Raw genomic sequence first — 23,691 nt, forward strand, 5'->3', positions numbered from 1 at the left:
CATGCGCCATGCACGTTGGAGTCATCCGGGAAACAACTCTACTAACTATACTGTGCGTGTTGTAGTTCCAGTTTCTTCTAGACGGTCTCGAAACAGCGCCAACAAAAAATTATAAAAAAAATATCCCAGCTATAATCCATAGCTCGATCCACGTGGACCCGCCAGCTCAAAACTAGCTCGCCATTGCAACATCAAGGGGAAAATATTTCCAGGCCCGCTCGGCCGGTGCCGTGCGATCTCGCGACAGGGCGAAGAGAGTACTACGCTACGTAGCTAGTGTACTGCGTAGGTCAAACTGACTCGATTTGAATGTGTCATGGACGTCGGCAGTCGTAGCGTAGCCCCAAGCAGAAAAGAATGGGCATCTTTTTCTTTTTTCCGCGCGTTGTCTCGCAGCGATGCGACCTCAGATTTTCCAGATTTTCTGTCTAGCGCGTCTGCTGCCACTCTGCGTACGGAGTAGAGTTACACGAAGGTGTCACAGGTGACGTTAGGGAGGTAGGGCTGCGCAGTGAGATGCGACCTGTTCGAGTCATTGGAGACGGGATGCAAAAAAAGTGAATTGGTCAGCATCTTTCTTGAGTCCAGACACATTGACAACAACCACCATATCCATGCTGGAATGGCGTCAGAAGAATGAATTGGCTATTGGGGCACGGATATTGCGTGACGAGCTGACCCAAGGATGTCATGGTCTGGATTGTCTTGAATGAAAAGTGAAACTGCGCCTTGTGGACGACATGTTGATGCCGTGTTGCTGGCAACAACACAAGCGAACCCCTGCCCTGGACCTGATGATCATCCAGCAGAGCTTGCTGCCCCACTATTTAGGTCTGCCCCTCCGCCCCCGCTGCCCCACGTCTCCCGTGTTCACGGGTCAGGTCCATGTCCATTTAGCCAAGAGCGGCATCGGGACTCGGGAGTCATCATCTTGAAATCTTCAACCACGACGGGAAGCTTTTTTTCTTCTCCGCGGCTGTAAGCTTCCGACCGTTATGGGTCCTCGTAGACTGTCACCCATGAATAAGTCATGAGGGCTGTAGTACGGAGTAGTATCCGACCTGGCTGTGCTATGACGTGTGTGCTGCGTCCCCTGGGCAGATCCCAAGGGCGTGCGAACATCGACACCCTGGAAGACTGTATTGGACAGGAGGTATACAATGTCGATTACTAAACCACACCGATCGCATAGATCAATCCAAACAGAGCATACTCCGTAGATCCCTACTCTTTACTGGTATAACGATCCTCAAATCCCACCTCGCGGTGATGCCGACAACCTTGACCGTCTATGACTCTACATTCTACTGCATCTCTGTATTGTCCCTCACCCTCCCAACCCTCTTGTGCAACGCATCACGGAACCAACCCTCACCACCACCGTTACAATCCCGATATTCATACACCATGATCTCATCTCACCACCCCCTTTCCTTCCTCCCGCTCAATGCCACGAAATATACAACATAATCCCCGCCCCAAACGTAATCGCCGCGAACTGCACCAGCGTCTGACGCAGCTCCTTGGCCCTATTCGGCCCCGTCTCCAACAGCTCCGGGATCACCGCCACGGTGCCGACATACAAAAACGTCCCCGCGGTAAAGGGCAGCAACAAATCGCCCCAGGTGAGGCTGGTGCCCCAGAGGCCGTCGCGCATGCCCATCCCGCCACCGACACCGCCTGCGTCTGAACCGCTAGAATTTCCACCGCCAAACTCTTGCACGGCAATGCCGATCAGCGTGCCCAGCAGCGCGCCGATGGCCGTGACGAACTGCGCCCCCATGGCCTGCCGCTTGGTGAAGCCGGCCTGGACGAGCAGGGCAAAGTCGCCCACCTCGTGCGGGATCTCGTGGAAGAAGACGGCCATGGTGGTGGTGGCCCCGATGGCGGGGGAGGCGTAGAAGGAGGCTGACATGGCGAGGCCGTCCGTGATGTTGTGTGTGAAGTCGGCGCTGGGGAATTAGTCAGTCAGTAAGTCTTGTCTCTGGTGGGGAAAAGGGTTTGGAGAGGTCCGGACGACGTACATCATGTTCAGCAACCCGCCCAGCTTGACCGAGGGGTTCTTGTCCTTCTCCTTCTCCTGCCCAACCACCACAGCGGTTTGTTCTTCCCCATCCTTCCCGCCCTTCCTCCTCCTCACTTCATCCTTCCCCTCCACTCCCGTAGCAGCCACCACCCCCTCCTTCTCCCCATGATGGGCATGGGCATGGGTATGTCCATGGCCATGATCATGTCCATGCCCTGTTCCTCCGGTCGCGATCCTCAACCCCTTATCCATCGCCACGAAAGTCATAAACCCAACCAAAATCGCCACGCCCAAAAGCAAATTCCTGTTCGGCTCTACCAGCACCAGCCGCACCTTTTCCGGGTCGTCGTCCTCGCCCAGGAAGATCTCGGGCAGCAGGTGGAAGAGTGTATCGCCAAGCAAACCGCCGACCGCGAACGCGACCATGACCGACAGCGAATTCGGGTCAATGTTGGGCGGACAGAGCGCGAGCAGGAAATTTGGGGGGCCCGAAATGTACAGGGTTGCCAGCAGGGCGTTGATGCCGGGGTGGCTGCTCGGGAAGAGCAGGTGGAAGATGTGGGTGGTTATGGAGGGCGGTTGGCTGGCGAGGCGGACGGATTTGGCGAGCGAGAGGGAGGAGACGATGGGGCATTGCTGTAGTTGCGCAGAGACGGAAATGTTAGGGAGGACGAGATTGGGAGAGTTGGGATATTTCAGGAAAACGCACTTGGAGTTCCTCCTCCAGCTCAGCAAGAGAAATGTTTTCCAACTTCCTCAATCCTGCCGGCGACTCATCGTACGTCTTCAATGCCCATGCGCCGAGGGCCAAGGTTGCCAGGAGGAGGACGGCAGCGGCGCGGGTGCGCCGGCCGAAGCGGAGGACAGACATGGCCGCCGGTGGTGATGCTCAATTGGCGACAGGCGGATGTCTGTGAAGTGTCAGAAGACACGCCGGCTCGGTGGGAATTGGGGTCAATTGGCGACGACGTGACTGTGACGGGCGTGGGGGAGGAAAAGGAGGTTGCGTTGCGCGAGATTGGGGCCCACGTCCGTGTCGCAAGTCAGGTCTCCGGGTCCGAGGTGGAGGTGGAAGAGGTGAGTTGCCCACGCATTGGGAGATGGAAAGAGAGCAAGCATGCTGCCAAGCGTCAGCTCCTTCTTCCCACGTGGGATCTGTCCCCTGGTAGTAGCTGATCCGAGATCGGCATCAGAGAGCTACAGAGGTCTACGGAGTAAACGGAGCCTTTCTTGATGTGACAGACCATGTCTCGGGATAGCCTCTTGATGTTGATGTCATTCCGATACAAGACATTCCTGCCGGCTATTTTTGGCGTCAACCGGCGTCCGGCTAAGACGGCTGATCCGTGCTGTCGGGATCATAGTCGCATTCATCCGGGAGGAACTAGAGCTACCTAGATCGCCTTGGGCGCCGGCAGCTTGGAACTGGACCCAGCCTTTGTACCGGAGGCACTAAACGGATTCTCGAGGATCCGTGTAAATGGCTGCTTCGTTGCACTGCCTCTTGAGAACACGAGCTCCGAATCCAGCCTAAGGCAGGGAACCTCAAATCCCTCCTCAACAGTCCGACATGGCCCAAAGATGTCAATGTACAGTCATACTTAAAAGCGAACGAACCATTGGGACCACGGAGTTACATCCTTCCTGGCATGCCGTGTGGCGATATTGGTGCAGGTCCAAGTTTGGGCCTGGCGCGTGTTCATGATGGAAGAAGGAACCTGGAAATGCCACCCATGAAATGTCTTGGAGAGAGTGACATCCAAAGTGCCCCGCAACTCTTACTTCCCGTCTCGAGCCCCGCAGCATCAGATGCCCGGCGGGGTTGATCGGGCAATCTGGAATCTTTATATGAGGTCATGAATCGCATCACATCCCGAGCCTCGATTCAATTGAGGCCATTCCTCCTCCCAAGCAAACACTGGCGATCTCATCGCTGGGCCATCACAAACGCTCCAAGATCGGCTCATCTTCATCATCTCAGCAGCAGAGGGACAACTTACCATCGCCATCTCAACACCAACTCCAACCTCCAACCTCAACTCACTGCTACGACTAGACTCACCTTTGCCACCAGCACTAACACCACTCCCACACCTTTAACTACCACCACAACAACAATGACTACCCAACCCCACCCCGCCCCCTGGCGCCAGCCCTTCCTCACCCACCTCCGCGCCCTCTCCCCCTCCCCAACCTTCACCCTCGCCAACTTACACCCAGCCTCCCGCCTCGACGGCGCGCCCTGTCCCACCCTGCCCTGCCTCCCCCGCGCCCGCACCTGCGTCTTCCGCGGCATGTGGGCCGACCCCTTACCCGAGCGCACCAGCAACGGCAACGGCAGCGGCGGCGGATGGACGAATCCTGCCCCGCGGAACCCAACCGGCATTTACGAGTCGGACCTGCTCGTCTTCACAACAGACGCGCGCTCCGAGAAGGCCGGGGATCTTTTCGACTCCGCCCCAGAGGGGGACGTCGAAGCCAGCGGCGGCGCAACAGGCGGCGGGGGCCCGGTGGAAGCGGTATTCTGGATCGAGCGCGACAAGCAGAGCGGGGAGGTGGTGATGACGCAGTGGCGGGTGCGCGGGCACGCGTGGGTTCTTGGTCCAGGGCCCGGGATGGACCGGCCGGAGGAGGGGGGGAATGATGGGGAGAGGTTGGTCAGGGAGCAGTTGTTGAAGCGGATGCGGTTTGTCGGACGGGAGGAGGAGGACAAGAAGAATTGGAGCTTTGAGCGCGAGGTGACGGCGCATTTTGGGAACTTGTCGCCGTTGATGCGGGGCACGTTTAAGGCGCCGCCGCCGGGGGAGCCGGTGGCGTATCCCCCCGAGAAAGGGGAGCGGGTTGGGCAGGTGGTGGAGGATGTGAATGACGAGGCGGCGAGGAGGAATTTCAGGGTGGTGGTGATCGTGCCGGAGGAGGTGGATCAGGTGGATTTGAGGGACATGACGAAGCCGAGGAGGTGGGTGTATGTGTATCGCGGGGTCGGAGGGGAGTCGAAGTTGCCGGGAGGAGAGATGCTGGGGGAGTGGGAGAAGGTGGAGGTCTGGCCGTGAGGGGGGAGAGTTGCTGTGGTGTTGTTCGTGTTGTTGGCTGAGTTCAACGCTCGGGTCGAAAGGTTGGTGATGCTTCCTGGTTGTAGCAGGACGCGGAGGAGGTGTCGTTGCCATGGCGAGCATTCTCGGTTATGGAGGGAACGAACGAACTGTGTGCTCGGTAATGCAAGGAGGTCATAATTTCATGATCTTAAAAAAAAGACATAACTGACCGCTAGCCAAGCTACTGTAGGAACAGCAGACACTTCCTCTACTTGTATTTCAGACCTTCCCGATCCATCCTCATCACACTTGTTGATGGTGGTCACAAGTGTCACATGCCGGACAAGGGGCTGCGTGGGAGTGCCAAGCTTGGAGCACCCCCACGCTGAATTGGCTCAACTCTCCTTCAACAAATGAACCTCAAGAGATCAGCTTTGCTGCTGCTGCTTCGCCTTGGACCAGCTTCCAGCCGACGGGAGCATTTGTTGCACCGGGATTCGCTCCAAGGTTACCTCGGATGAAACCCAGTCCGCCGTCAAGTCATGTCGGAACCCTTGGAAGACACAAGAATCCCGCGCTTCATAAAAGTCAGACGCGACTCATCTTGAGTTGTTGGTGTGCCAATTCATAAACCGATGGATCACGGGAGAGGTAGGTAGGGTTGATGCACACTCCACTCCTCTCTCATCGCAGCAACATATCTGGGACTCAGTGTAATTCTCCTAACTGGTTACTGACCTACTGGTTAGGTATTGGACTCAGTTCAAGTGAAGCCATCACAGACCCTATTGCATCATCCACCCTGCTGCCATGGCTTGTCTCCAGAAGGCAGGTCGCCGTGATGCTTGTCGCCGCAAAACCAGGCCAAGACCCCTCGCATAACGCTCACTGACTTAACCTTATCGCCAAGCGAGGATCCTCAACTGGTGGAGGCCCAGAGCCACGGAAACGAATAAGAGGTTCATCTCGGTTTCCCGCTTCTTCTTATCTTGGATCTTGTTCAGGTTGATGGAAATTGTCTTCAATGAAGCTCGTCAGGCTGGCAACAACTGCCGATGCTCAACAAGTGACAAGCACGGCAAATAATACACAGTAAATGCATTTCAGACAAGCGGCGTCCTGCACGGAGAGCTTTAGTGCAACAAGCTATCTAACCGATGGAACAGCTGCTGCTTGGTGTTGGTCAGCAAAACAAGAGACACAGCCAGCCAGCCACTCATCCACTCAGCACAGCCGAGCCCAAGACAAACCCATCCACACGGCCGGCCGAACTCGTCGTGTTATGCGCATCTGCAAGCCCAGTGCAGCCCAGACGGAGGAGGAGAACAGCATCAGCGGTCAGAGCGCAAGCCTTCCCCTCTCTCTTTTGGGCACCACGAGCGAGCAAATACCAGCAGACAGAATGGGCACCAAGTGGTCAGCCCAGAAAGGTGAAAAAAGATTTTCGGCCCCATCCCCATTTGCATGACGTGAGCTCCGTCCATTCATCGTCCATCTCCCGAGCTGCCGAGGACCCCCCCGTCACATTGGGTGCCCTGGTTCTGGGAACGGGAAGCTGGAAACTGGGAAACGCTCGGCTGGGACCCGACGCGGGATGACACTGTCGATTCATCAGCATGTCGATTCGACCTGATGATTGATGTGCGCTCGGCGTGCTGCTTGCCCAGGCCCAGTGTTACACTGACGACCGTCGATGACCGTGTCCCGCCTCTCACAAGACGGTCTGTGAGTCGTTGGCGAATACGGAGTACTTATTATGTACAGTACTTAGGCGCACCAGGAGACGCTCACGGTCATCACAGGTGAGAAATCGCGGGATTACGCATAGGCATGTCAGCCCCCCATGCTCTGCTGCTGCTGCTGCTGCCGCTGCTGCTGCGATAATTTTACTCGTAGAGTATCACAGTGATAACTAGCCGCTGGCCTGTCCCGATCTGCTGCATACTACTTTGTACTTACCACAGAACATACTCATACATGATGGTGTTCGGTAACTACCCAAGGATAGACCATCGCCTGGAGTTGCCGTCCCTTTTTTTATCGTTGATTTGATACCGATCCGCGCTGCTTGCCTCGCTTTGCTCGGCTTGTCATATCACCTCCCCGCTCCCCGAAGACTTGCCTGACCAGGGCTATCTGACGTATTAACTCAGCCTCATTTGTTGTTCTCTCTCAGGCAAGCCTCTGAAGCTTTCTCGAGCCTCTCAAGCCTCTTATTTTCCTCAGCCCACATGCGCGAGCAACAGCACCGCCTCCCCCACAGTTTTGCTCTCGTCGCTGGTGCCCGCCTTTCTGCGCTACTACAATCTCGACATCACAACCCAAACAGACCCCACAGTCACATCGCTCTTCCAAGCTCTTAACCAGACCAACGACAAGCTCCGAAACGAACCAAAACAACGTCATATCTGAAACCTAGCTACACCGTACTTTCTGCTTCTTCAAACCTTCCTACCCGCCACACATAAAACCTTCCAAACAACCCCACCAAACCGGCACTCGCCGCCGTCCATCTTTTTGTTCCTCCTTCTCTCCCTCCCGGGATGACGCCCGCGGCGCCTACCCCGGAGCGCCGCCACCGCTACCGTTTTTCCTCCTAACCAAGAATGGGCCTCTACTCGGACCCGCCGCCGTTACACCCTTTCAGCCAGGACAAGCCGACGCTGCTCGTGTGCTGGTGGATCACGACGTTTTGCACCGTGCTGATCCTGCTGCGGGTGAGCGGGCGGTACATCCGGACCGAGACGCTTTTCCGGGAAGACAAGACCGCCGCGCTGGCGCTGGTGCCGCTTCTGCTGCGCATGGGATGCGTGCATGTGGTGTTGTTGTGGGGCACGAATAATGTGGATTTGGACGGGGTGAGGTTGAGTGAGATTGAGCTGAGGAGGAGGGAGGTGGGCAGTGGGTTGGTGCTTGCGGCGAGGGTGTTGTATGCTGCTAGGTGAGTTGAGTCCCAGGGAGGAGGACTGGGTTTGATGGTTTGGTGTCGACTGGACGGTCGGCTAACTTAGCTTGTTTCTCATCAAAATAGCCTTTGGATCCTCAAACACGCCATCCTCGACTTCTTCCGCCGCCTCAGCAACGTCACCTGGCGCCGGTCGCACGAACTCGTGCTGCTCTGGTTCCGGCGCTTCCTCGCCGCCACTTTCGTCGCCATCCTCATCAGCGGCCTGGCCGAGTGCCGCCCTTTCCCACACTACTGGCAGGTCGTCCCCGACCCGGGCGGCCAGTGCCGCCAGGGCTACGCGCAGCTCCTGACCATGGCCGTCTGCAATATTATGACCGATTTATCGCTTGTCCTGTTCCCCGCGCCCGTGATCATCCGCAGCTCCATGTCGGCGCGCAAAAAGGTCCAGCTGGTTTTGCTGTTCTCGTTGAGCCTGGGCCCCGTCATGGTCACCCTGTACCGCGTCCCGCGGGTTATCGCGGAACACGGTAGCCAGGACGTCCGCTCGCTGTACGCCAGCGTGGAGCTCCTCCTTGCCACGGCCGCCGCCAACGCGCTCGTGCTGGGGTCGTTTGTCCGCGACCGCGGCATTAAGAAGAGGCGGTACAGATACGAATCGATCGCCGCCGCGTCGTCCGTCGATCCGTCCGTCGTGTCCGAAACCCGCCGCCCGTCGGCGTTGAGGTACTGGGGCAGCGACGAAGATTTGGTTCGCGATCTGGGATTGGGGCTGAAGCCCGAGCTGAGGGAGGATTATCTTTCCCCGTCTGATGGCGAGAGAAGGCCGTCGTACATCCCCGCTCCGACGGTCGCGAATAACCCCCGCGAAGCGATGGCGCGGTGGCAGTTCCCTGGCGCTGATGGGGAGAACCGGTTAGCGGTCCCGACGCCGGGGAGCGATGATCTCGAACGCGGCGGCAGGTCGGTCAGGAGCGATTCGAGCGTCACCCCGCGACGGGTGTCATTTTTCGACTACGGCGGGCTACTCAGCGATACCAACACCACCACTGACAGCCAACCCATTCGCATCGAACCTTACGCCTCAGGTGCCGTCAACCCCTCTGACTCGCCGCGGGAACGCTCTGGGTCGACAAGCAGCCAGACTGTCTCCCCTACCACCCCGGCATCGGTCCGCCCCGCGGGTGTGTCGGGATTTCGAAGGAGCTCGGTCGCGCTGCTGCAGGATATTGGGGGGTTATTGACGCGCTCTTCTTCTGTGGGGAAAGGGAAGTTCACCAGGCCGAAGTTGGGGAGGTCGAATACCACCGGAAGCGGGTTTGGTAGATCAACACGGTCAGGGATGGAGACGACGCAGGTCTCGCCGATGACGACGACGACGACGACGGGGAAGGAAGTATCAGAAACGTCATCACCGGTGGAGGAGAAGCCTCCTGTTCGGCTTGATCAGCAGTCCCAACCGCAAACGCAAGAACCGGAGCGGCCGAAGTTGGAGCGGAGCAGGTCAGAGCCGTGGCACCCTCCGGGACCAAATAAATGACGATTACGAAGCTTGACGGAGGTTGGGACGCAAACCTACCTCTAGTTGGGGTTGGAAGTTTTGGTAATCCCGACTTTGACCGCCCACTTCGACGACCCACCGAAAGACTGAGTCACGAGCTGAATTCAGGCGGAGTAACAAGGAATTATTACGCACAACACCAACGATGATTATGACGACGGAAATGATGATGTGATGATGATACCCCACGGCAATGGCGTTTACCGGTTTTTCTTTTGGATGGAGTTTTTTGTCGACACTTCTTGGGAGAGGGATAAGTCCGGTTTGGAGTTGGAGTTGGATAGGATACACGGACGGACAGGGAGCAGAGATACCATCGGGTACTTCAGGTAGATGGATAATGGCGTTTGGGAGTTGGCCATGTTGTGGTCTTGTGGTCGTGGGATGGTTGTCGGTAGGAGTTGTTGGGGTTTATTTGGTTGTTGGTTTTTCTGATAGTCAGATACCTTAATATTTGCCGGAGGTGGTTTTTGGTACACGACACTACAGGATTTGGATCCATGTCACTACCTTATGGTCTTGACCGATGATTCTCTAGCCACTGCGACATGTGGCATTGCCAATCGATTCATTATTTCTGAGTAAGCTCAAGGTGGTATCCATTCGCAGTATCTACATGGGGAGTTCTGAAGTCAAATCCCTCCAAGATGCTCAGAATGTCCCCGCTTCTCTCTTCGTGCTTTCCTTCTTCCCGAACGCCATGAACAAAACAAAAACAACCATGCGAAGCCATGCCAACCTAGCAAAAGCAAAACGCCCTTAAAGTTGGACCACCGGTAGGATAACTGCCGATGGTTCTCAAGAATATCCGTCTAGACGTGTCCACCCCATGTCTCACTGTCCACACCTCAAAACACCCGTCAACGGAAGCCCATAATACACCACTTATACACACAACCGGTAACTCGCGTAACGGCCCGCGGTCTCACTATTCCTTATAATTTTGACGACCTGACCCTTCTTGAGGCCCAAGTATCGGGCGATGGGGTCCTTGGACAGGATGCGGGGCAGCTGGGTCTCCTTGAGGCGGTAGCGCTTGAGCAGGGCGGCCTTTTCCTCGCGGCTGAGCAGGATGTGCTTGGGCACGAGCTCGTGATGCGTGATGTTGACCAGCAAGTCCTCTTCCAGGAAACACTCGATAAGCGTAAACTGGGAAGTGACCGACATGACCTTGCGGGCCTGCGCCGACAGGGCCGCGTGCGTCACCAGAATGCCCGCCTTGAAGTTGTTGCTCGCGCAGTGCTCGACAAATTTCTTCATAACAGAGATGCCGATGGAACCTTTCTCTGGGCAGAACTCGACCCAGATCGTGCCGCACTCGGGAGCAGGGTCCGGATTCGACGGGGTTGGTGGGGGAGTGAACTTCTTGATCATGGCCTCGGAGGGGCGGGCCGAGAATTGCATCTTGGCGCGGCTGGGAGAAGGAAATCAACTGTCAGCGAGTGTTTGCGGAGGCAATAGAAGATGGACCAGTTGGTCGGCAAGGCTTACTTGGGACTGCCGTCGGGGTTGGTGTACTCTGCGCGGAACCGTTCGAGAGAGATCTTGACTTCATCTTCGGCAAGTTCGTAACCCTGGATTCGGCACCGCGTCAGCCTGCCTCACCGGCCGCTTGCGACGTGGTTTTGGTCTGTGGGCAGCGGCATACCCGATCCTGAACCATCTCATGAACGGTCCGCCAGGCGCGCCAGAGGCGCGTCACCTCCTTCGCAAAGGCGCTGGCGCTGGTCTCTTCCTCCATGGCAATTGGCGATGTGTATCGAGTTCAGGAAGATGAATTCAAGCGCCGAGGAGGGCGATAGTGATGTCGTCGAGGCAACGTAGTGGTGGGGTGGACGAGATGGTTGTTGTTTGTTGAAGCTGGGATGGATGGTCGGTCCTTCGCAGCAGGCCGCCGCTGCTGATGTTCAGGGCGAAGGATGGAAAGATCTGAGAGTCGCGGATGGACTAAAAAAATGCGGGTCCGATTGGGTGGGTCCAGGCCTGTCCACCGCCCAGACCCCCGGTCAGCGTACAAGAGCACAGGGTTAGGGTTGATAATGCCTTTACATGAATCGACATGAATAAGGGGGCAAACATTGCTTCCTTGTCTTTTCATTTCCGCCAGACACAAAGCGAAAAAAATGAGCAAAATATTCACAGTCGACGGGAGCGATCAAAGGTCACAGGATTTTGCAAAGCAGCGGTGGAAAGATGGGGCGATTATGGGCATATCGTCGTCCCAACCCAACCGTTCAGGGGGACTCGGCGACTCAACACTGCACTGTACCCTTTGGTGATATATCCCGCCTATTCTACAGTGCGAGACCAAGCTGCACACGGACTCTGATCGTGCCTTCGGTCCAGGGCACCTGCTTGCAAAGGCCACGGCGGCCGACCGAAAAATTATTGACCTCGATCTGGCATTGCCAGCGGTGCCACCTACACCCAACCCACCCGAACCACTCCCTCCCTCTTCAACCACACACACTCCGTAGGACCGTGCCTTTCCAGTGCCTTGTGTCCACTCCATCCCCTTCCATCGACTTTCCTTCACCATCCATAAATACCTCGATCGGTGGTTTTTCCTTTCCTTCCCCATACCTGATTCCATCACCCCACACACACTCGCCTAACCCAACCGAGTCCCGTCTGCAAAGACGTTCTCGGTTTTCTTCTCGTCGCCACCAGTCTCTCGGTTATCTCTCTCTGGATCTTCTCCTTCGGTCGCCATGTCTGCCGACTCGGCCCCCGCTGCCGCCACTGCGGCTCCCACCACCAAGCCTGTGAAGCCCGATGAGGCTGCCTTCAAGAAAGAACTCGAGCGTCTTGAGAAGGAGCACAAGCAGGCTCTGGAGCAGTTCGTGAGTCGACCCTCTCCCTGTCGTCGATTTGGGTCGTTAGGGTTCTCAGGATGATGCCCAATGGCAATTGAACGCCCACTGACACTCGTTTTCCCAACAGCAAGCCGTCAAGGCCAAACTCGACAATGCCATTCCTAGCAAGAATGGCGACAGCCCCGCCCAGAAGCGCCGCCAGGAGCTGATTGCCGAGTTGAACGAGATCCGGGCCAAGCAGGGTGCCGGCAAGGCAGACCGCAACAGCAAGGCTGCCCAGCTCAAGCAACTGGACGAACAGCTCCGCCGCCGTATTGCCGACCAGAAGGCTGCCCGGGCCAAGGTTCCGTTCAAGAGCGTGGAGGAGATCGACGCCAAGATCAAGAGCCTTGAGAAGGAGGTTGAGAGCGGCAAGCTCAAGCTGGTCGACGAGAAGAAGGCCCTGGCCGAGATCACCAGCCTCCGTAAGCTGCGCAGGACTTTCTCGGGTCTCGATGGTGAGCAGGCCGCCATCGATGAACTCAAGGCCAAGATCAAGGAGGTCAAGGAGTCGATGGACAACCCGGAGGCCAAGGCTCTCAGCGCTCGGTACGACGCCCTCCAAGCCGAACTCAACGCTCTCAAGGAGGAGCAGGACTCGGCCCGCAAGAACCTGACCCAGCTCCGCAAGGAGCGCGATGAGCTGTACAAGAAGCAGCAGGACACCTGGGCTGCGCTCAAGAAGCACAAGGACGACTACCACGCGCAGCGCAAGGCCGCCCTGGCTTGGGAGCGTGAGCAGCGCGAGAAGCGCCGCGAGCGTGAGCGTCTCGAGCGCGAGCGCATCGCCAAGGAGCGTCGTATGGCCCGCGCCAAGGAGATGCTCGAGGAGGCCAGCGAGCCGGCTTACTCCGAGGAGCTGCGCCGCGCCCACAACCTGGCGCGCTTCCTCGACCCCACCTACGTCGCCGAGGAGAAGGGCCCTCTCCTGGCCGACAAGGGCCTTGCCGCCGCTCCTCAGCGCAAGGTGGATGCCTCGGCCTTCGAGGGCATGCGTCTGGTGCGCAAGGAGGACCGCGACGAGGATTACCTCCCTGCCGCCAAGAAGGGCGGCAAGAAGGGCAAGAAGAGCGCGGCCCCCGCCGAGACCAAGTTCCACTGCCCGCCGTCGGTCATTGCTGACTGTGCCTTCCTGGGCGTCAACCCGCCCATGAGCGCCGCCGAGATTCCTCAGGTGCTGGAGAAGGTCAAGGCCAAGATTGCTCAGTGGAAGGCCGACCAGCCCGAGCAGACTCGCAAGGTAGGATTTCCCGCAGAAACGTTAATCCGGATCTTGGACATGCCGCTGACATTGGTTCCGTACAGAACATCGAGAAGGCCAAGAAGGAGATTGAGCGCCTCGAGGCCGAGGAGGCTGCTGCTGCCGCTGGTGAGAGCAGCCCCAAGAACGCTGACGCTACTGAGACCGACAAGGCGGTTGCCGAGGCGACTGAGAAGGTCGCGGAGGCTTCCCTCGATGACAAGGTCGAGGAGAAGGCCGTCGAGGCCGCTGCCTAAGGTACTTGCCGCTGGTCAGTGACGACTCGCTCACTTGCCGCACACGCGAAAACACCACACACAGACAAACGGATGGATGAATGACCATGGCATGGCATGGCATGGCATGGCTCGTTGGGGATGGGAGAGGGGTTGGTCGAACTTGCTTCTCATGTAACATTGGTACTGCTTTGCTGGTTTCCATTTCTGATGAGGTTTAATGTCACATTGCCGTGCATATGATGATGACGGTGATGATGATTTGACGGTTGCGAGGGACGGCCTTTGTGATTGCGGATGTACGGGTGCCTATATAGACTTTATGTTGCGGAGGCAAGGTGATCGGATATCGGCGGGTATCTGTCACAGTCGTTCCAGTGGGAACTGGGTGCGGCTCCCTGAGTTAGAAATGGTTTATTGATGAAAATCGCGGATAGACAGTAGTCATGTTCCGTGTTGTTCCAGCCACCTTATCACATCTCATCTGTGAGAATCATCCCCGGGTTAGGGTCTCCAACTCACCTTCAAAATACAAATACGCAAAATCCTACACAGTAAAGTGTCATATCAGGCACATGACGGTAACCTGGAACCCGATGCCGAGCCGCATGTGCATTCGGAGGCGGAAGACGCCGTGCAGATATTTGTCGGCTCGTCCCTCGTCCCAAGTTTTGACATTACGTCAACCGGGCAAGAACCTTGTCCCGTTCAGGGGGGGTTGCGCGCGCTAACTTTATCTTCACCTCGACCTATCACCGCTGATCAACAAAAACTCTTCCGCCTGTTTCTTTCTCTCGAGCTGGGGCATCTTGAGAGATGGTGATCAGGATGCGGTTGTCATTTTGAGGTGGTGGATTGGTTTTCTTTCTCTTTTGTTGAGACGACAGTTTGTTTTTCTCACTTGTTTGTTTTGAGCTGTTGATCAACGTCTCCTGTTGAGCGGTTCGCAGTGGCTGCGGGAGGCCGCACCTGCATTTGTTTGCATCTCATGACGGCGTCACGTTACCCTTTTCTTCAACACCGCTGAACGTTTGAAGTTGCAAACAACTTGCGCAAACACTCTTTTCCTTCCTCAGAAGCCAAACGACACAGGAAAAGAAGCAAACCCTGCAGAATCCCTAAAAGCAACCGAACGGGCAGCACACCCCCAACACCGGAACAACACGCTCCATCAGAGCACGCGATGCTCCTCACCCACCACATCAACAAATTCCTCATCCTCCTCCGCCTCCGCCGCCCCGACCCCTGGTCTCCACGCACCCCTCTCGACTGGATCCTTTACTCGCCACTGCAATGGCTTGCATCGTTGCTGTATAGGCACGTCCTGCTCCCGTTGAGGGGGTGTCCGTTCCATCCTCCCTCTCCTCCTCCATCGTCATCTCTTCTTTTGACAGGGTCTGGTGGTGGTGGTGGCTATGGCTGGAGGGGGAGGGAGTATTACTATTGCGGCTGTGGGAAGGGGAGGCCGTGGTTTTGGCATTATTATGAGACTTCGTATCTCTGGGGTCTGGGGTGGGGTGCGGAGGTTTTGAGGCCGTTGATGAGGGGGTTGGGGTTGACGGGGTATGGGAGTGTTGGTGTTGGTTCTGGGTCTGCTGCTGGTGGGGAGGGTGCGGGTAGTGGCGATGGAGCGGACGGGACGGGGTCGGATACGGATTCCGTTTCGACGACTACTGGGGAAGAGAGGAGAGGGAGAGGGCCCCGTCGGCCGATCAGGGTCGTGTGTCTGTCGGATACGCATAACTTGACGCTGTCGAGGGAGCAGGTGCCGGATGGGGATTTGTTGATTCATTGCGGCGATTTGACGGTTAATGGCACGGTGGAGGAGGTGCAGAGGCAAGTGGATTGGTTGAAGGGGCTGCCGCATCGATGGAAGGTTGTTGTGGGTGGGAATCATGGTGAGTTCCAGGTTCTTCGTCTGCTCCGATTTGATGGGGATGATGCTGATGATTTGGTATCCAGATTATTGTTTGGGGAGGAAGAAAACAGGGTCAGCTGGTGGCCAGGGCGGCGAGGAGAAGGAGGCGGAGAAAGATGAACAGCAGCAGGAGGTCAACTGGGACGGTGTCGAGTATCTCTGCGACCGCCTCGTTGAGCTCCGGTTCGATGGCGGGAGGTGTTTGAACGTCTACGGCTGGGGAGTGGTGCCTGAATATGGCGATGAGGACTATGGGTAGGTTATCTGCCATTTCCCTCCAACGCCAGCACGTCGATCCTCACAAATCACAGCCTCACATACCCCCGTGAGAAGCATCCATGGCAAGGGAGGATACCAGACGAGACAGACGTCCTGGTCACCCACACTCCACCGGTACGTATCCTATCAACAGTACACCCAAGTCTCTGTGTCTCATCTCTAACGATCCATAGGCCCACCACCTCGACCTCTCCCTCGGTTGCGCCGGCCTCCTCGACGAAGTCTGGCGCGTCAAGCCCCGGTTGCACGTCTTCGGGCACGTCCACCGCGCCCACGGCGCCGAGGCTGTCTACTACGACGAGTGCCAGCGCGCGTACGAGGCCATCATGTCGCGGCAGCCGAAAGGCCCGCTTTGGGACCTGCTTGTCCCCGGCGCCCACTGGCTTGACTTCTGGGACATGGTGCGCCATGGTATTGGCAATATCTTGTGGAAGTGGATCATGCTTGGCCCGGGAACGAATAATGGCGGGTTGATGGTTAATGCGGCGTTGATGTATGGGGATAGTGGGGTGTTGAGGAATCCGGTGGCGGTGGTGGATTTGTAGGAAGGGTTTGGAATGGGAGGTTGGTCTTCCCTGGCCTTGTACTATTGGAAAGCTGAGCACCTTACCTACAGACTCTTAATGTGTACTTTATGTCTGAACACGAAAATCAATGGCACCTCACATTCGCGGAAACAGTGTTCTAGATAGGTGTAAAAGATCTGGGTGGCCTTGGGCGGGTTAGTTGGCTCCCATGGCACTTCACGACTGACCAGAACCCCTTGCCTGGATACGAGGCATTTCTCACTTCTCGTCTACAGTCGCCGCTGATGAGACAACTAGGATGTCCAAAAATTTCTACTCCATCAGGTCTCAAACCAGAGCTTCTGTTCAATAACCTCCCGTAACTGTTCCACAGCATAACAGTGGTCAGTACCTTATGTAAGCTTGTCATCGGGCTCAGCCGTGGACGGAGCATCAACACCCCGAGCCCCGGAACGACACTGCAACGATATAGACGGTTAAAGTGTCCGGAGTAAGATACTACCACCCACTACAGAAGCGGTTTTGTGGCGCAGCTGGGGTTTCATGCATGTGCCCCGGCTGGATGGAACGTAGGCAAGTCAACAGCGGGGTTCAGCCTTATACTGTAGATATTTGTCCCCGAAGGAGTTCTGCTGGACTTTCTGGGAAATGACTGGACATTAGTTACCTAGACAGCAATCGCGGCGGGAGGCCGCGACTTCAAGCTCGCCGACACTCGCCTCACCGTCAACATGACAGACGTCGCAGGCCTCGTCATCGGCGTGGCTGCCCTGTGGAAGTCAGCTGTCGCTGGTTATGACTTGATCGATCACACACGCTCGTTCGGCGTCGACGCCGAGATTCTAGCTGTCAAGTTAGAGGTCGAACGCGTCAGATTGTTGAATTGGGGCGAAGCAGTCGGCCTAAACAGCTTGCTCGTCTCGGGCACTTCATCTGACCCTTCAACCTCCAATCAATCTCCCGATAATCAGCCAGATGCGCGCTTCAACCGCCAGGAAGTACGGACAGCAGTCCAACGAGTGCTGGGCTGCATACAACATGTCTTCGAAGACACGAAGCGCCTGGAGGAGCGATACGGGCTCCAGCCCACCGGCGGTCTACCAGACTCCCTGGACGGCTCGGAGGATATGGCCATCCCTCCATCACAGACCCAGCGAATGATCCAAGGAGTCTTCAAACGGGCCTATGACACCATGCAGTGGGTTGCCAAAGACAGGCAGAAGACCACCTCGATTACGCGCAAGACGGCGTGGGCAATCCGGGACCGCAGCAAGTTTTTGTACTTGATATCCGAGCTGCGCGCCTTCAACGACAGCCTCTTCAGCCTATTCCCAGACTCTGGCTTGCAGGTTGCTATGGCTATGCGCGGGGACATTGACGATTCGATGGAGGTTCGGGGGCTCACCCTTCTCGAAGAAGCAACATCGGGCGAGGACAGGGCCCTGTCCGAGTACGCTGGCATGCGCCTGGACGAACTGGGCGTGACCCGGTCAGCCAGGACAGAGCTCCTGACTGTGACTCGAGACGCCGAGAGTGATGCAGACACCATCGACGTGCCCTGGAATGGCAGAAAGACGCCGGACGAGGGAGAGCGTGCGGTTGTCCTGGCCTATCGGCCGAAGGATGACAAGGACGAACCCGACGAGCCCGACTTGACGGAGCTAGAAAAAAAGTTTGAAGAGCTGGAGCGTTTTGTTGGAAAAAAGAGCCAGGGTGCGCTCATTGCTAGCGTTTATGGGCCGTATGCCGGGGCGTACATTTCGGCCGAGGCGCGCTGGGATGGTGAGGAACGATCCACCCTGTTTGCCTCATGGGAAAGGGGGGAAAGGGGATTCGTGGACACCGCACACGCGTCGTTTGGTAAGTTGAATTGCATTACGACTCCATGTTCGTGGACCCCTGAATGGTACCTAACGACTGACGCCGCTTCTCAGAACTGTACAAGAAGAAGCAAAAGTTCTTGAAGAGCCGTCGATACGATGATGGCAGTGAATCGAAGTCCTCTGAGGACTATCTTCTCATGGAAGCCGAGTGCCACGCCAAACTTGAGCATGTCAACCCCGGGACCGTCACTGTCGAGGGGTTCGGCGTTGAATGTTGGGACTTCGAGGATTCGAAGCCAAGAGAACACACCGTCACAGTCAGCTATGCAGATATTCCCGCCGTACGTGCGCCCAGGCTACTACGCCGGATGGACGAGATTCGACGTTCGCCCAAGCTGTCATGGAACACGCAGCAAAACCTCTTGAATCTCAAAGAGTTTGCTGGCGACGGTGTTTCCGCGGCCGACCCTCGGCTCCTCTTCATCGACATGTTCAGCATCCTCAACCGCACTGACATTTTTGTCAACTTCTTGTCAGTTTCCAGCATCGGCGGGCAGATGCTGGGCTCGCCAGGGGAGGACATTGTCGGCATCTGGAACTTTATTTACCAAATGATTCTGGGCTGGGAGCTGGCTGAAAGGCTGAAAGTGCTGGATCAGGACGTAGCATTTGGCGGATACACCGAGCGCGTGCTTGCGACCCTCATCGTGTCCGAGTTGTGGTTCAAGCATGTCGAAATCATACTCGTTGACGAGAAGATATCGAAGGAAAAGCTGAAGAAGCCCGAGACAGATACCGAACGGAGGAAGGCAGAAGAGCACAACGAAAAAGGCAAAAAGGCCATGAAGTGGTTCCAGTACGACAAGGCGCTGGACTCATTCACAGAAGCCATCGTACTTGATCAAACCAACGCGACGTACCGGTGCAACAAGGCCGAGGCACTCATCCGCGTCAAGAAACTTATCGATGCTGAGGAAGAGGCCTGGATCGCAACGCAACTGGACCCTCGGTCAGCGCAGGCTTGGTTCGTGTTGGCCACGACTTGTCTCCAACAGGGGGATGCAAAGAGGGCAAAGCCGGCGTACCAGAAGGCGATTCAACTCGCCGGGAAAGACACGTCCCGAGCCATGCGCAAAGGGCTAGAGGAGGCCGAAGAGGCCATCGAGAAAGCGATCCGCGCCATCAACGAAGAGAAAAACAACGAAAAGGCACACCAACTACGGTCCGCCTTTCTCGACCAGGACTGGGACATTCGGGGGAAGTCAGTCGAGCTCCATTCGTGCATCCACGAGCAGCAGGTCGAAGGCCTGATCCTCTTTGCCGAGCGCATGAAGTGGCCGTTCATCAATGAGGTTCGCGACACGGCCGAGGAAGCGTACGGATTGATCCGCGGCGGCGGAACTATTCCTGTTCATCTCTACGACTGGCTCTTCGGCCTCACACTCCCAGGGAGGTGGTTCGCCTTCAAGATCATGGCCGCCCTCGTCGCGTGCAGCCCCAGCATCAAGGACAAGCTGCACTACGCACACACCTATGACTCGGGCCTGTCACTCTCGACCCGCTCGTACTGGCGTGTTAGAACCGTTCTTGGGAGGGTCCTGGGCTGTTTGCCCGGCGTCATTTCACTCTGCGGTTGGATCGGGCCCTGCCCCCCGGTGCAGTTTGATCCACCGCTTCCCGAGCAGCCGCGCTACATCAAGCTCAAAACTCGGCGCGTCTCTCCCCGCGAACACCGCAGTGACGTCAATATTGTCTATAACGCCGGCTTTCGATGGGAGGCCACACGCATCCAGCCCAACGAAGAAATAGAGCCTTACCTGGCCGAGATAAAAGACTCGTCCAAGTGGATCATCCTGGAACCGCCGGTCCGCGACATCAGCACCTGCTCCATCGAAGCCATCAAGCTCTCCAAGCTCCCCCTCCGCACCGACCTCGCGCGCAGAGCGGCATCCGCATCACCCGACGACGTGAACGAGATGATCTGGCTCGAGAACGAGGCGGAGTACCGCGCCAGCATCGTCTTCCGCCTCGACAACAACGCCCCGGAGCCCATCACGTACAAGCTCTACACCAACCCGGTGTTTGTCACACTGCCACCATGCCACCCCGGCCCGAAAGGCAACAACCACGAAGTCCACATGCGCGAGATGAAGGAGTACCAGAATATTTGGTCCATTGAAAGGCTCAAGGACCATACCCCCGAGGCAGATCTCGACGAGAATGATGGTGAGGCTCGCGTCCTGATCATCAATGCCACAGGCAAGGGCGCGGAGGTGTTGGCGAGAGCGTGGTGCTCAGAAAGGGGGCGAAATGCTGTTATTCGCAAGGCTGGAGGTCCTTGTTTTGCGTGCGCTGTCAGGGCGGCTTCGCCAAATGGATTGGGGACTGGAGTGTTGATTTGGACTGGCTGAAGTGTTCTGGCATATGTAAGCTCTGGTGATATCCGAGGGATCATGACACTCCCTGGGAAATTTCTTGTCTTTAGTCTGCGTCTTTATTGTTTACTCTCCTTCCATCCTTCTTGATACCATTTTAGCCATTTTTCCCAGTTCAAGCTGCCATTTCTCCCACGATAAGCCATGAATTTGGATAAGGTACTGTACCTAGGTACCTTCGCGTAGGCTACCTACCTGCTTTCATTGTCCCGAGCTTCGCCTGTTTTCTGGTGGACTTGGCAGTGATGTTTCGCGATTGGTTCGGCACTTCCCGTCCTCTTTTCTTGGCAATGCTCCCCCTCAGCGACGTCGACCTAGGCCTCGTTGGTGCCTAACTGCCGCGTTCCATCCCAGCCTGGACTCGAGACACTTCAAACATTAGACCGACAACGCTCGTAGTGACATAAGTCAAGATACGCGCCCTAATGGCGTCAACGGCTTTCGGATCTGGCAACCAAGGTCTCCAAGTGGGAGACAATTCAGGCACGATCAACTACAATCAGGGGTCCGGCTCGTCTGAAGAAGGTAAGGAATAGTCTTGAAGTTGAAGATGGGTCTTGACTTTGTTCGATGTATTGACTCTCACAAACCAGACAAGAACAATCAGTGTCTGAGAGACCTAAAAGTGACCGATCCACGTGATGACAAGAAACGTATTGAAGATGCAAAAGGGGGTCTCCTGCGAGACGCGTATTACTGGGTCTTTGGCACGCCCGAGTTTGAGCAATGGCGGCGCGGAGACAACCAGTTGCTTTGGATTAGGGGTGACCCCGGCAAAGGCAAGACGATGCTGCTTTGCGGAATCATCGATCATCTACACGAACAACTGGCCAAGCAACCCTCTGAGAAAACACCGACCGTCGCGTTCTTCTTCTGCCAGGCAACGGACGACCGCATCAACAACGCCCAGGCTGTTCTGCGTGGGTTGATCTACCTGCTTGTCAAACAGCAGCCAGCGCTGCTCTCCCATGTGCGAAACCGCTACGACGGATTTGGAAAAGAACTCTTCGAAGATGCCAATGCATGGATGGCACTCTCAGTGATCTTCCGAAACATTCTTGAAGACCTCGACAGCTCAGCCTCCCAAACAACCTACCTCATCATCGATGCACTCGACGAGTGTGTCAAAGATCAGGACCGACTTCTCCACCTCGTGACACGAGAATCATCGTCATACCGAAGCATAAGGTGGATTGTATCGAGTCGCAACTGGCCGAACATTGAGGCGAACCTCGAGCCTGCAACCCAAAAAGTTACCCTACGTCTTGAACTAAATGAACAATCGGTTTCTGCAGCTGTCGTATCATACATTCTGTTCAAGGTAGCGACGCTGGCGGAGCGAAACAAGCATATCAAAGATGTTCAGGAGGATGTCAAGCAATATCTCTTGGAACATGCTGACGGCACTTTTCTCTGGGTGGCCTTGGTGTGCCAGGAGCTTGCTAAGTTTGCTTCCAACACACTGGGATGGAAGGTTCTGGAGAAATTGAGGTCGTTCCCGCCTGGGCTCAACGCGCTCTACGAAAGGATGCTGAAGCAGATTCGCGATTCCGATCCTGAAGACGCTGAGCGATGCAAAGATATCCTTGCCGTCGTTTCTGCTGTGTACCGGCCTCTTACATTGGACGAGCTAGTAGCCGTCTCGGACAAGCTTCACAACATCCCGCGTGATGACAAGGCGTTGGAGGATCTCGTCAGTCTCTGCGGCTCCTTTCTGACACTCCGACAGCGCACCATCTACTTCATCCACCAGTCTGCGAAAGACTTCTTGTTGGGGCAGGCCCGGGATGAGATTTTCTCCTCTGGATTAAAAGAGAGACACTGCCGTATCATGTCAAGATCGCTTCAAGTGATGCAAGCCACGCTGCATCGCGATATCTACAAACTGAAGGCACCTGGATTTCCGATCAAAAGAGTTCAGCCGCCAAGCCCTGATCCGCTTGCCGCGGTGCGATACTCCTGCGAGTACTGGATCGACCACCTCCTTGAGGCAGAAGACAAAGCAAACATGGACCTCAAGGATAATGGAGCAGTCCATACCTTTCTCCGCAAGAAGTTGCTTTACTGGTTCGAGGCTGTCAGCCTTCTTCGATGTCTGTCAAAGGGAATCACATCGTTGTTGAGACTCGGGGATTTGTTGCAGGCAAGTACCTTGTTTCGAAGCCGAAGAAGACCTGGCCACCATATCTACAGAACGGGGACTAATGAGGAACTAGCATTCATTTGTGCTACCAAGTGAAAGGTCAACATTTGAGCCTCCGCATTCAAACTTCGTCCAAAGCGGAGCAAAACGATTGATGCGGTTCTGGAGACGAAAGCCAAAAGAGACATCATCGTTATTGGGAGAAGAGAGGATTGAGGAGGTAAGTGATTATTTGGAATGTGTGATAGCAAGACTTTATACAACCATCTACCAGGGTATCAGGAGCTAAGTCCAAATGTTTGCCAGCAGATCCCGCTTCCAGACCTGGTTCGTGATGGATGCAGGTTCATTCAGTACTTCACGGGAGCAGTTGAAACCCACCCTCTCCAACTTTACGCATCAGCGCTTGTGTTCGCCCCAGCCTCCAGTGTGACAAGGACCTTGTTTCAACACGAAGAGCCAAAGTGGATCGCAACAAAACCAATCCCATCAGACAGATGGGATGCATGTGTGATGACACTTGAGGCCAACAACTACGTCATTTCGGTATCCTGGTCGCCTAATGGCACACGGCTAGCTTCAACAACCGACGATAAAAAAATTAAAATCTGGAATGCTACAACAGGCCAATACATCACAACACTTGTTGGCCATAAGCATTGGGTTAACTCGGTAGCCTGGTCTCCCGACTCAGCATCAGCCGCCTCA

The 23,691-nt window shown here is 56.1% G+C and overlaps 9 protein-coding genes across 9 annotated transcripts in view; 6 read left to right on the forward strand and 3 right to left on the reverse strand.

Moving 5' to 3' along the window:
• Positions 1-1,444: 1,444 nt before the first annotated feature.
• VTJ04DRAFT_4581 (uncharacterized protein) lies at positions 1,445-2,897 on the reverse strand (the record flags this gene model as incomplete). Its single annotated transcript, XM_069362604.1, has 3 exons — positions 1,445-1,952; positions 2,025-2,662; positions 2,736-2,897. The coding sequence occupies 3 exons, from the start codon at positions 2,895-2,897 to the stop codon at positions 1,445-1,447; spliced, it is 1,308 nt and encodes a 435-aa protein (XP_069219534.1).
• Positions 2,898-4,143: 1,246 nt separating this feature from the next.
• Positions 4,144-5,079, forward strand: VTJ04DRAFT_4582 (uncharacterized protein; the record flags this gene model as incomplete). Its single annotated transcript, XM_069362605.1, has 1 exon — positions 4,144-5,079. The coding sequence occupies one exon, from the start codon at positions 4,144-4,146 to the stop codon at positions 5,077-5,079; it is 936 nt and encodes a 311-aa protein (XP_069219535.1).
• Positions 5,080-7,667: 2,588 nt separating this feature from the next.
• Positions 7,668-9,506, forward strand: VTJ04DRAFT_4583 (uncharacterized protein; the record flags this gene model as incomplete). Its single annotated transcript, XM_069362606.1, has 2 exons — positions 7,668-8,002; positions 8,093-9,506. The coding sequence occupies 2 exons, from the start codon at positions 7,668-7,670 to the stop codon at positions 9,504-9,506; spliced, it is 1,749 nt and encodes a 582-aa protein (XP_069219536.1).
• Positions 9,507-10,412: 906 nt separating this feature from the next.
• On the reverse strand, positions 10,413-11,268 carry VTJ04DRAFT_4584 (uncharacterized protein; the record flags this gene model as incomplete). Its single annotated transcript, XM_069362607.1, has 3 exons — positions 10,413-10,941; positions 11,019-11,101; positions 11,176-11,268. The coding sequence occupies 3 exons, from the start codon at positions 11,266-11,268 to the stop codon at positions 10,413-10,415; spliced, it is 705 nt and encodes a 234-aa protein (XP_069219537.1).
• A 970-nt stretch (positions 11,269-12,238) lies between these two features.
• VTJ04DRAFT_4585 (uncharacterized protein) lies at positions 12,239-13,879 on the forward strand (the record flags this gene model as incomplete). Its single annotated transcript, XM_069362608.1, has 3 exons — positions 12,239-12,370; positions 12,471-13,622; positions 13,688-13,879. The coding sequence occupies 3 exons, from the start codon at positions 12,239-12,241 to the stop codon at positions 13,877-13,879; spliced, it is 1,476 nt and encodes a 491-aa protein (XP_069219538.1).
• Positions 13,880-13,909: 30 nt separating this feature from the next.
• On the reverse strand, positions 13,910-14,833 carry VTJ04DRAFT_4586 (uncharacterized protein; the record flags this gene model as incomplete). The annotated part of the gene is made up of 3 exons (XM_069362609.1): positions 13,910-14,167; positions 14,381-14,405; positions 14,760-14,833. The coding sequence occupies 3 exons, from the start codon at positions 14,831-14,833 to the stop codon at positions 13,910-13,912; spliced, it is 357 nt and encodes a 118-aa protein (XP_069219539.1).
• Positions 14,834-15,041: 208 nt separating this feature from the next.
• Positions 15,042-16,600, forward strand: VTJ04DRAFT_4587 (uncharacterized protein; the record flags this gene model as incomplete). The annotated part of the gene is made up of 4 exons (XM_069362610.1): positions 15,042-15,756; positions 15,821-16,031; positions 16,088-16,169; positions 16,229-16,600. 4 exons carry the CDS (start codon positions 15,042-15,044, stop codon positions 16,598-16,600), a joined length of 1,380 nt encoding a protein of 459 aa, XP_069219540.1.
• Positions 16,601-17,313: 713 nt separating this feature from the next.
• Positions 17,314-20,816, forward strand: VTJ04DRAFT_4588 (uncharacterized protein; the record flags this gene model as incomplete). Its single annotated transcript, XM_069362611.1, has 2 exons — positions 17,314-18,442; positions 18,517-20,816. The coding sequence occupies 2 exons, from the start codon at positions 17,314-17,316 to the stop codon at positions 20,814-20,816; spliced, it is 3,429 nt and encodes a 1,142-aa protein (XP_069219541.1).
• A 449-nt stretch (positions 20,817-21,265) lies between these two features.
• VTJ04DRAFT_4589 (uncharacterized protein) overlaps positions 21,266-23,691 on the forward strand; it is a gene marked incomplete at both ends in the record, with an annotated part of 3,905 nt that continues 1,479 nt past the window's right edge. Inside the window, 4 exons of the mRNA XM_069362612.1 lie at positions 21,266-21,365; positions 21,434-22,983; positions 23,057-23,203; positions 23,293-23,310. Of these exons, the coding sequence (XP_069219542.1) occupies positions 21,266-21,365; positions 21,434-22,983; positions 23,057-23,203; positions 23,293-23,310 (1,815 nt within the window). The remainder of the gene's footprint in view (positions 21,366-21,433; positions 22,984-23,056; positions 23,204-23,292; positions 23,311-23,691) is intronic.

Source organism: Mycothermus thermophilus (genome assembly GCF_041956435.1).
Source record: "Mycothermus thermophilus strain CBS 625.91 unplaced genomic scaffold VTJ04scaffold_3, whole genome shotgun sequence".
Lineage (NCBI taxonomy): Eukaryota > Fungi > Ascomycota > Sordariomycetes > Sordariales > Chaetomiaceae > Mycothermus > Mycothermus thermophilus.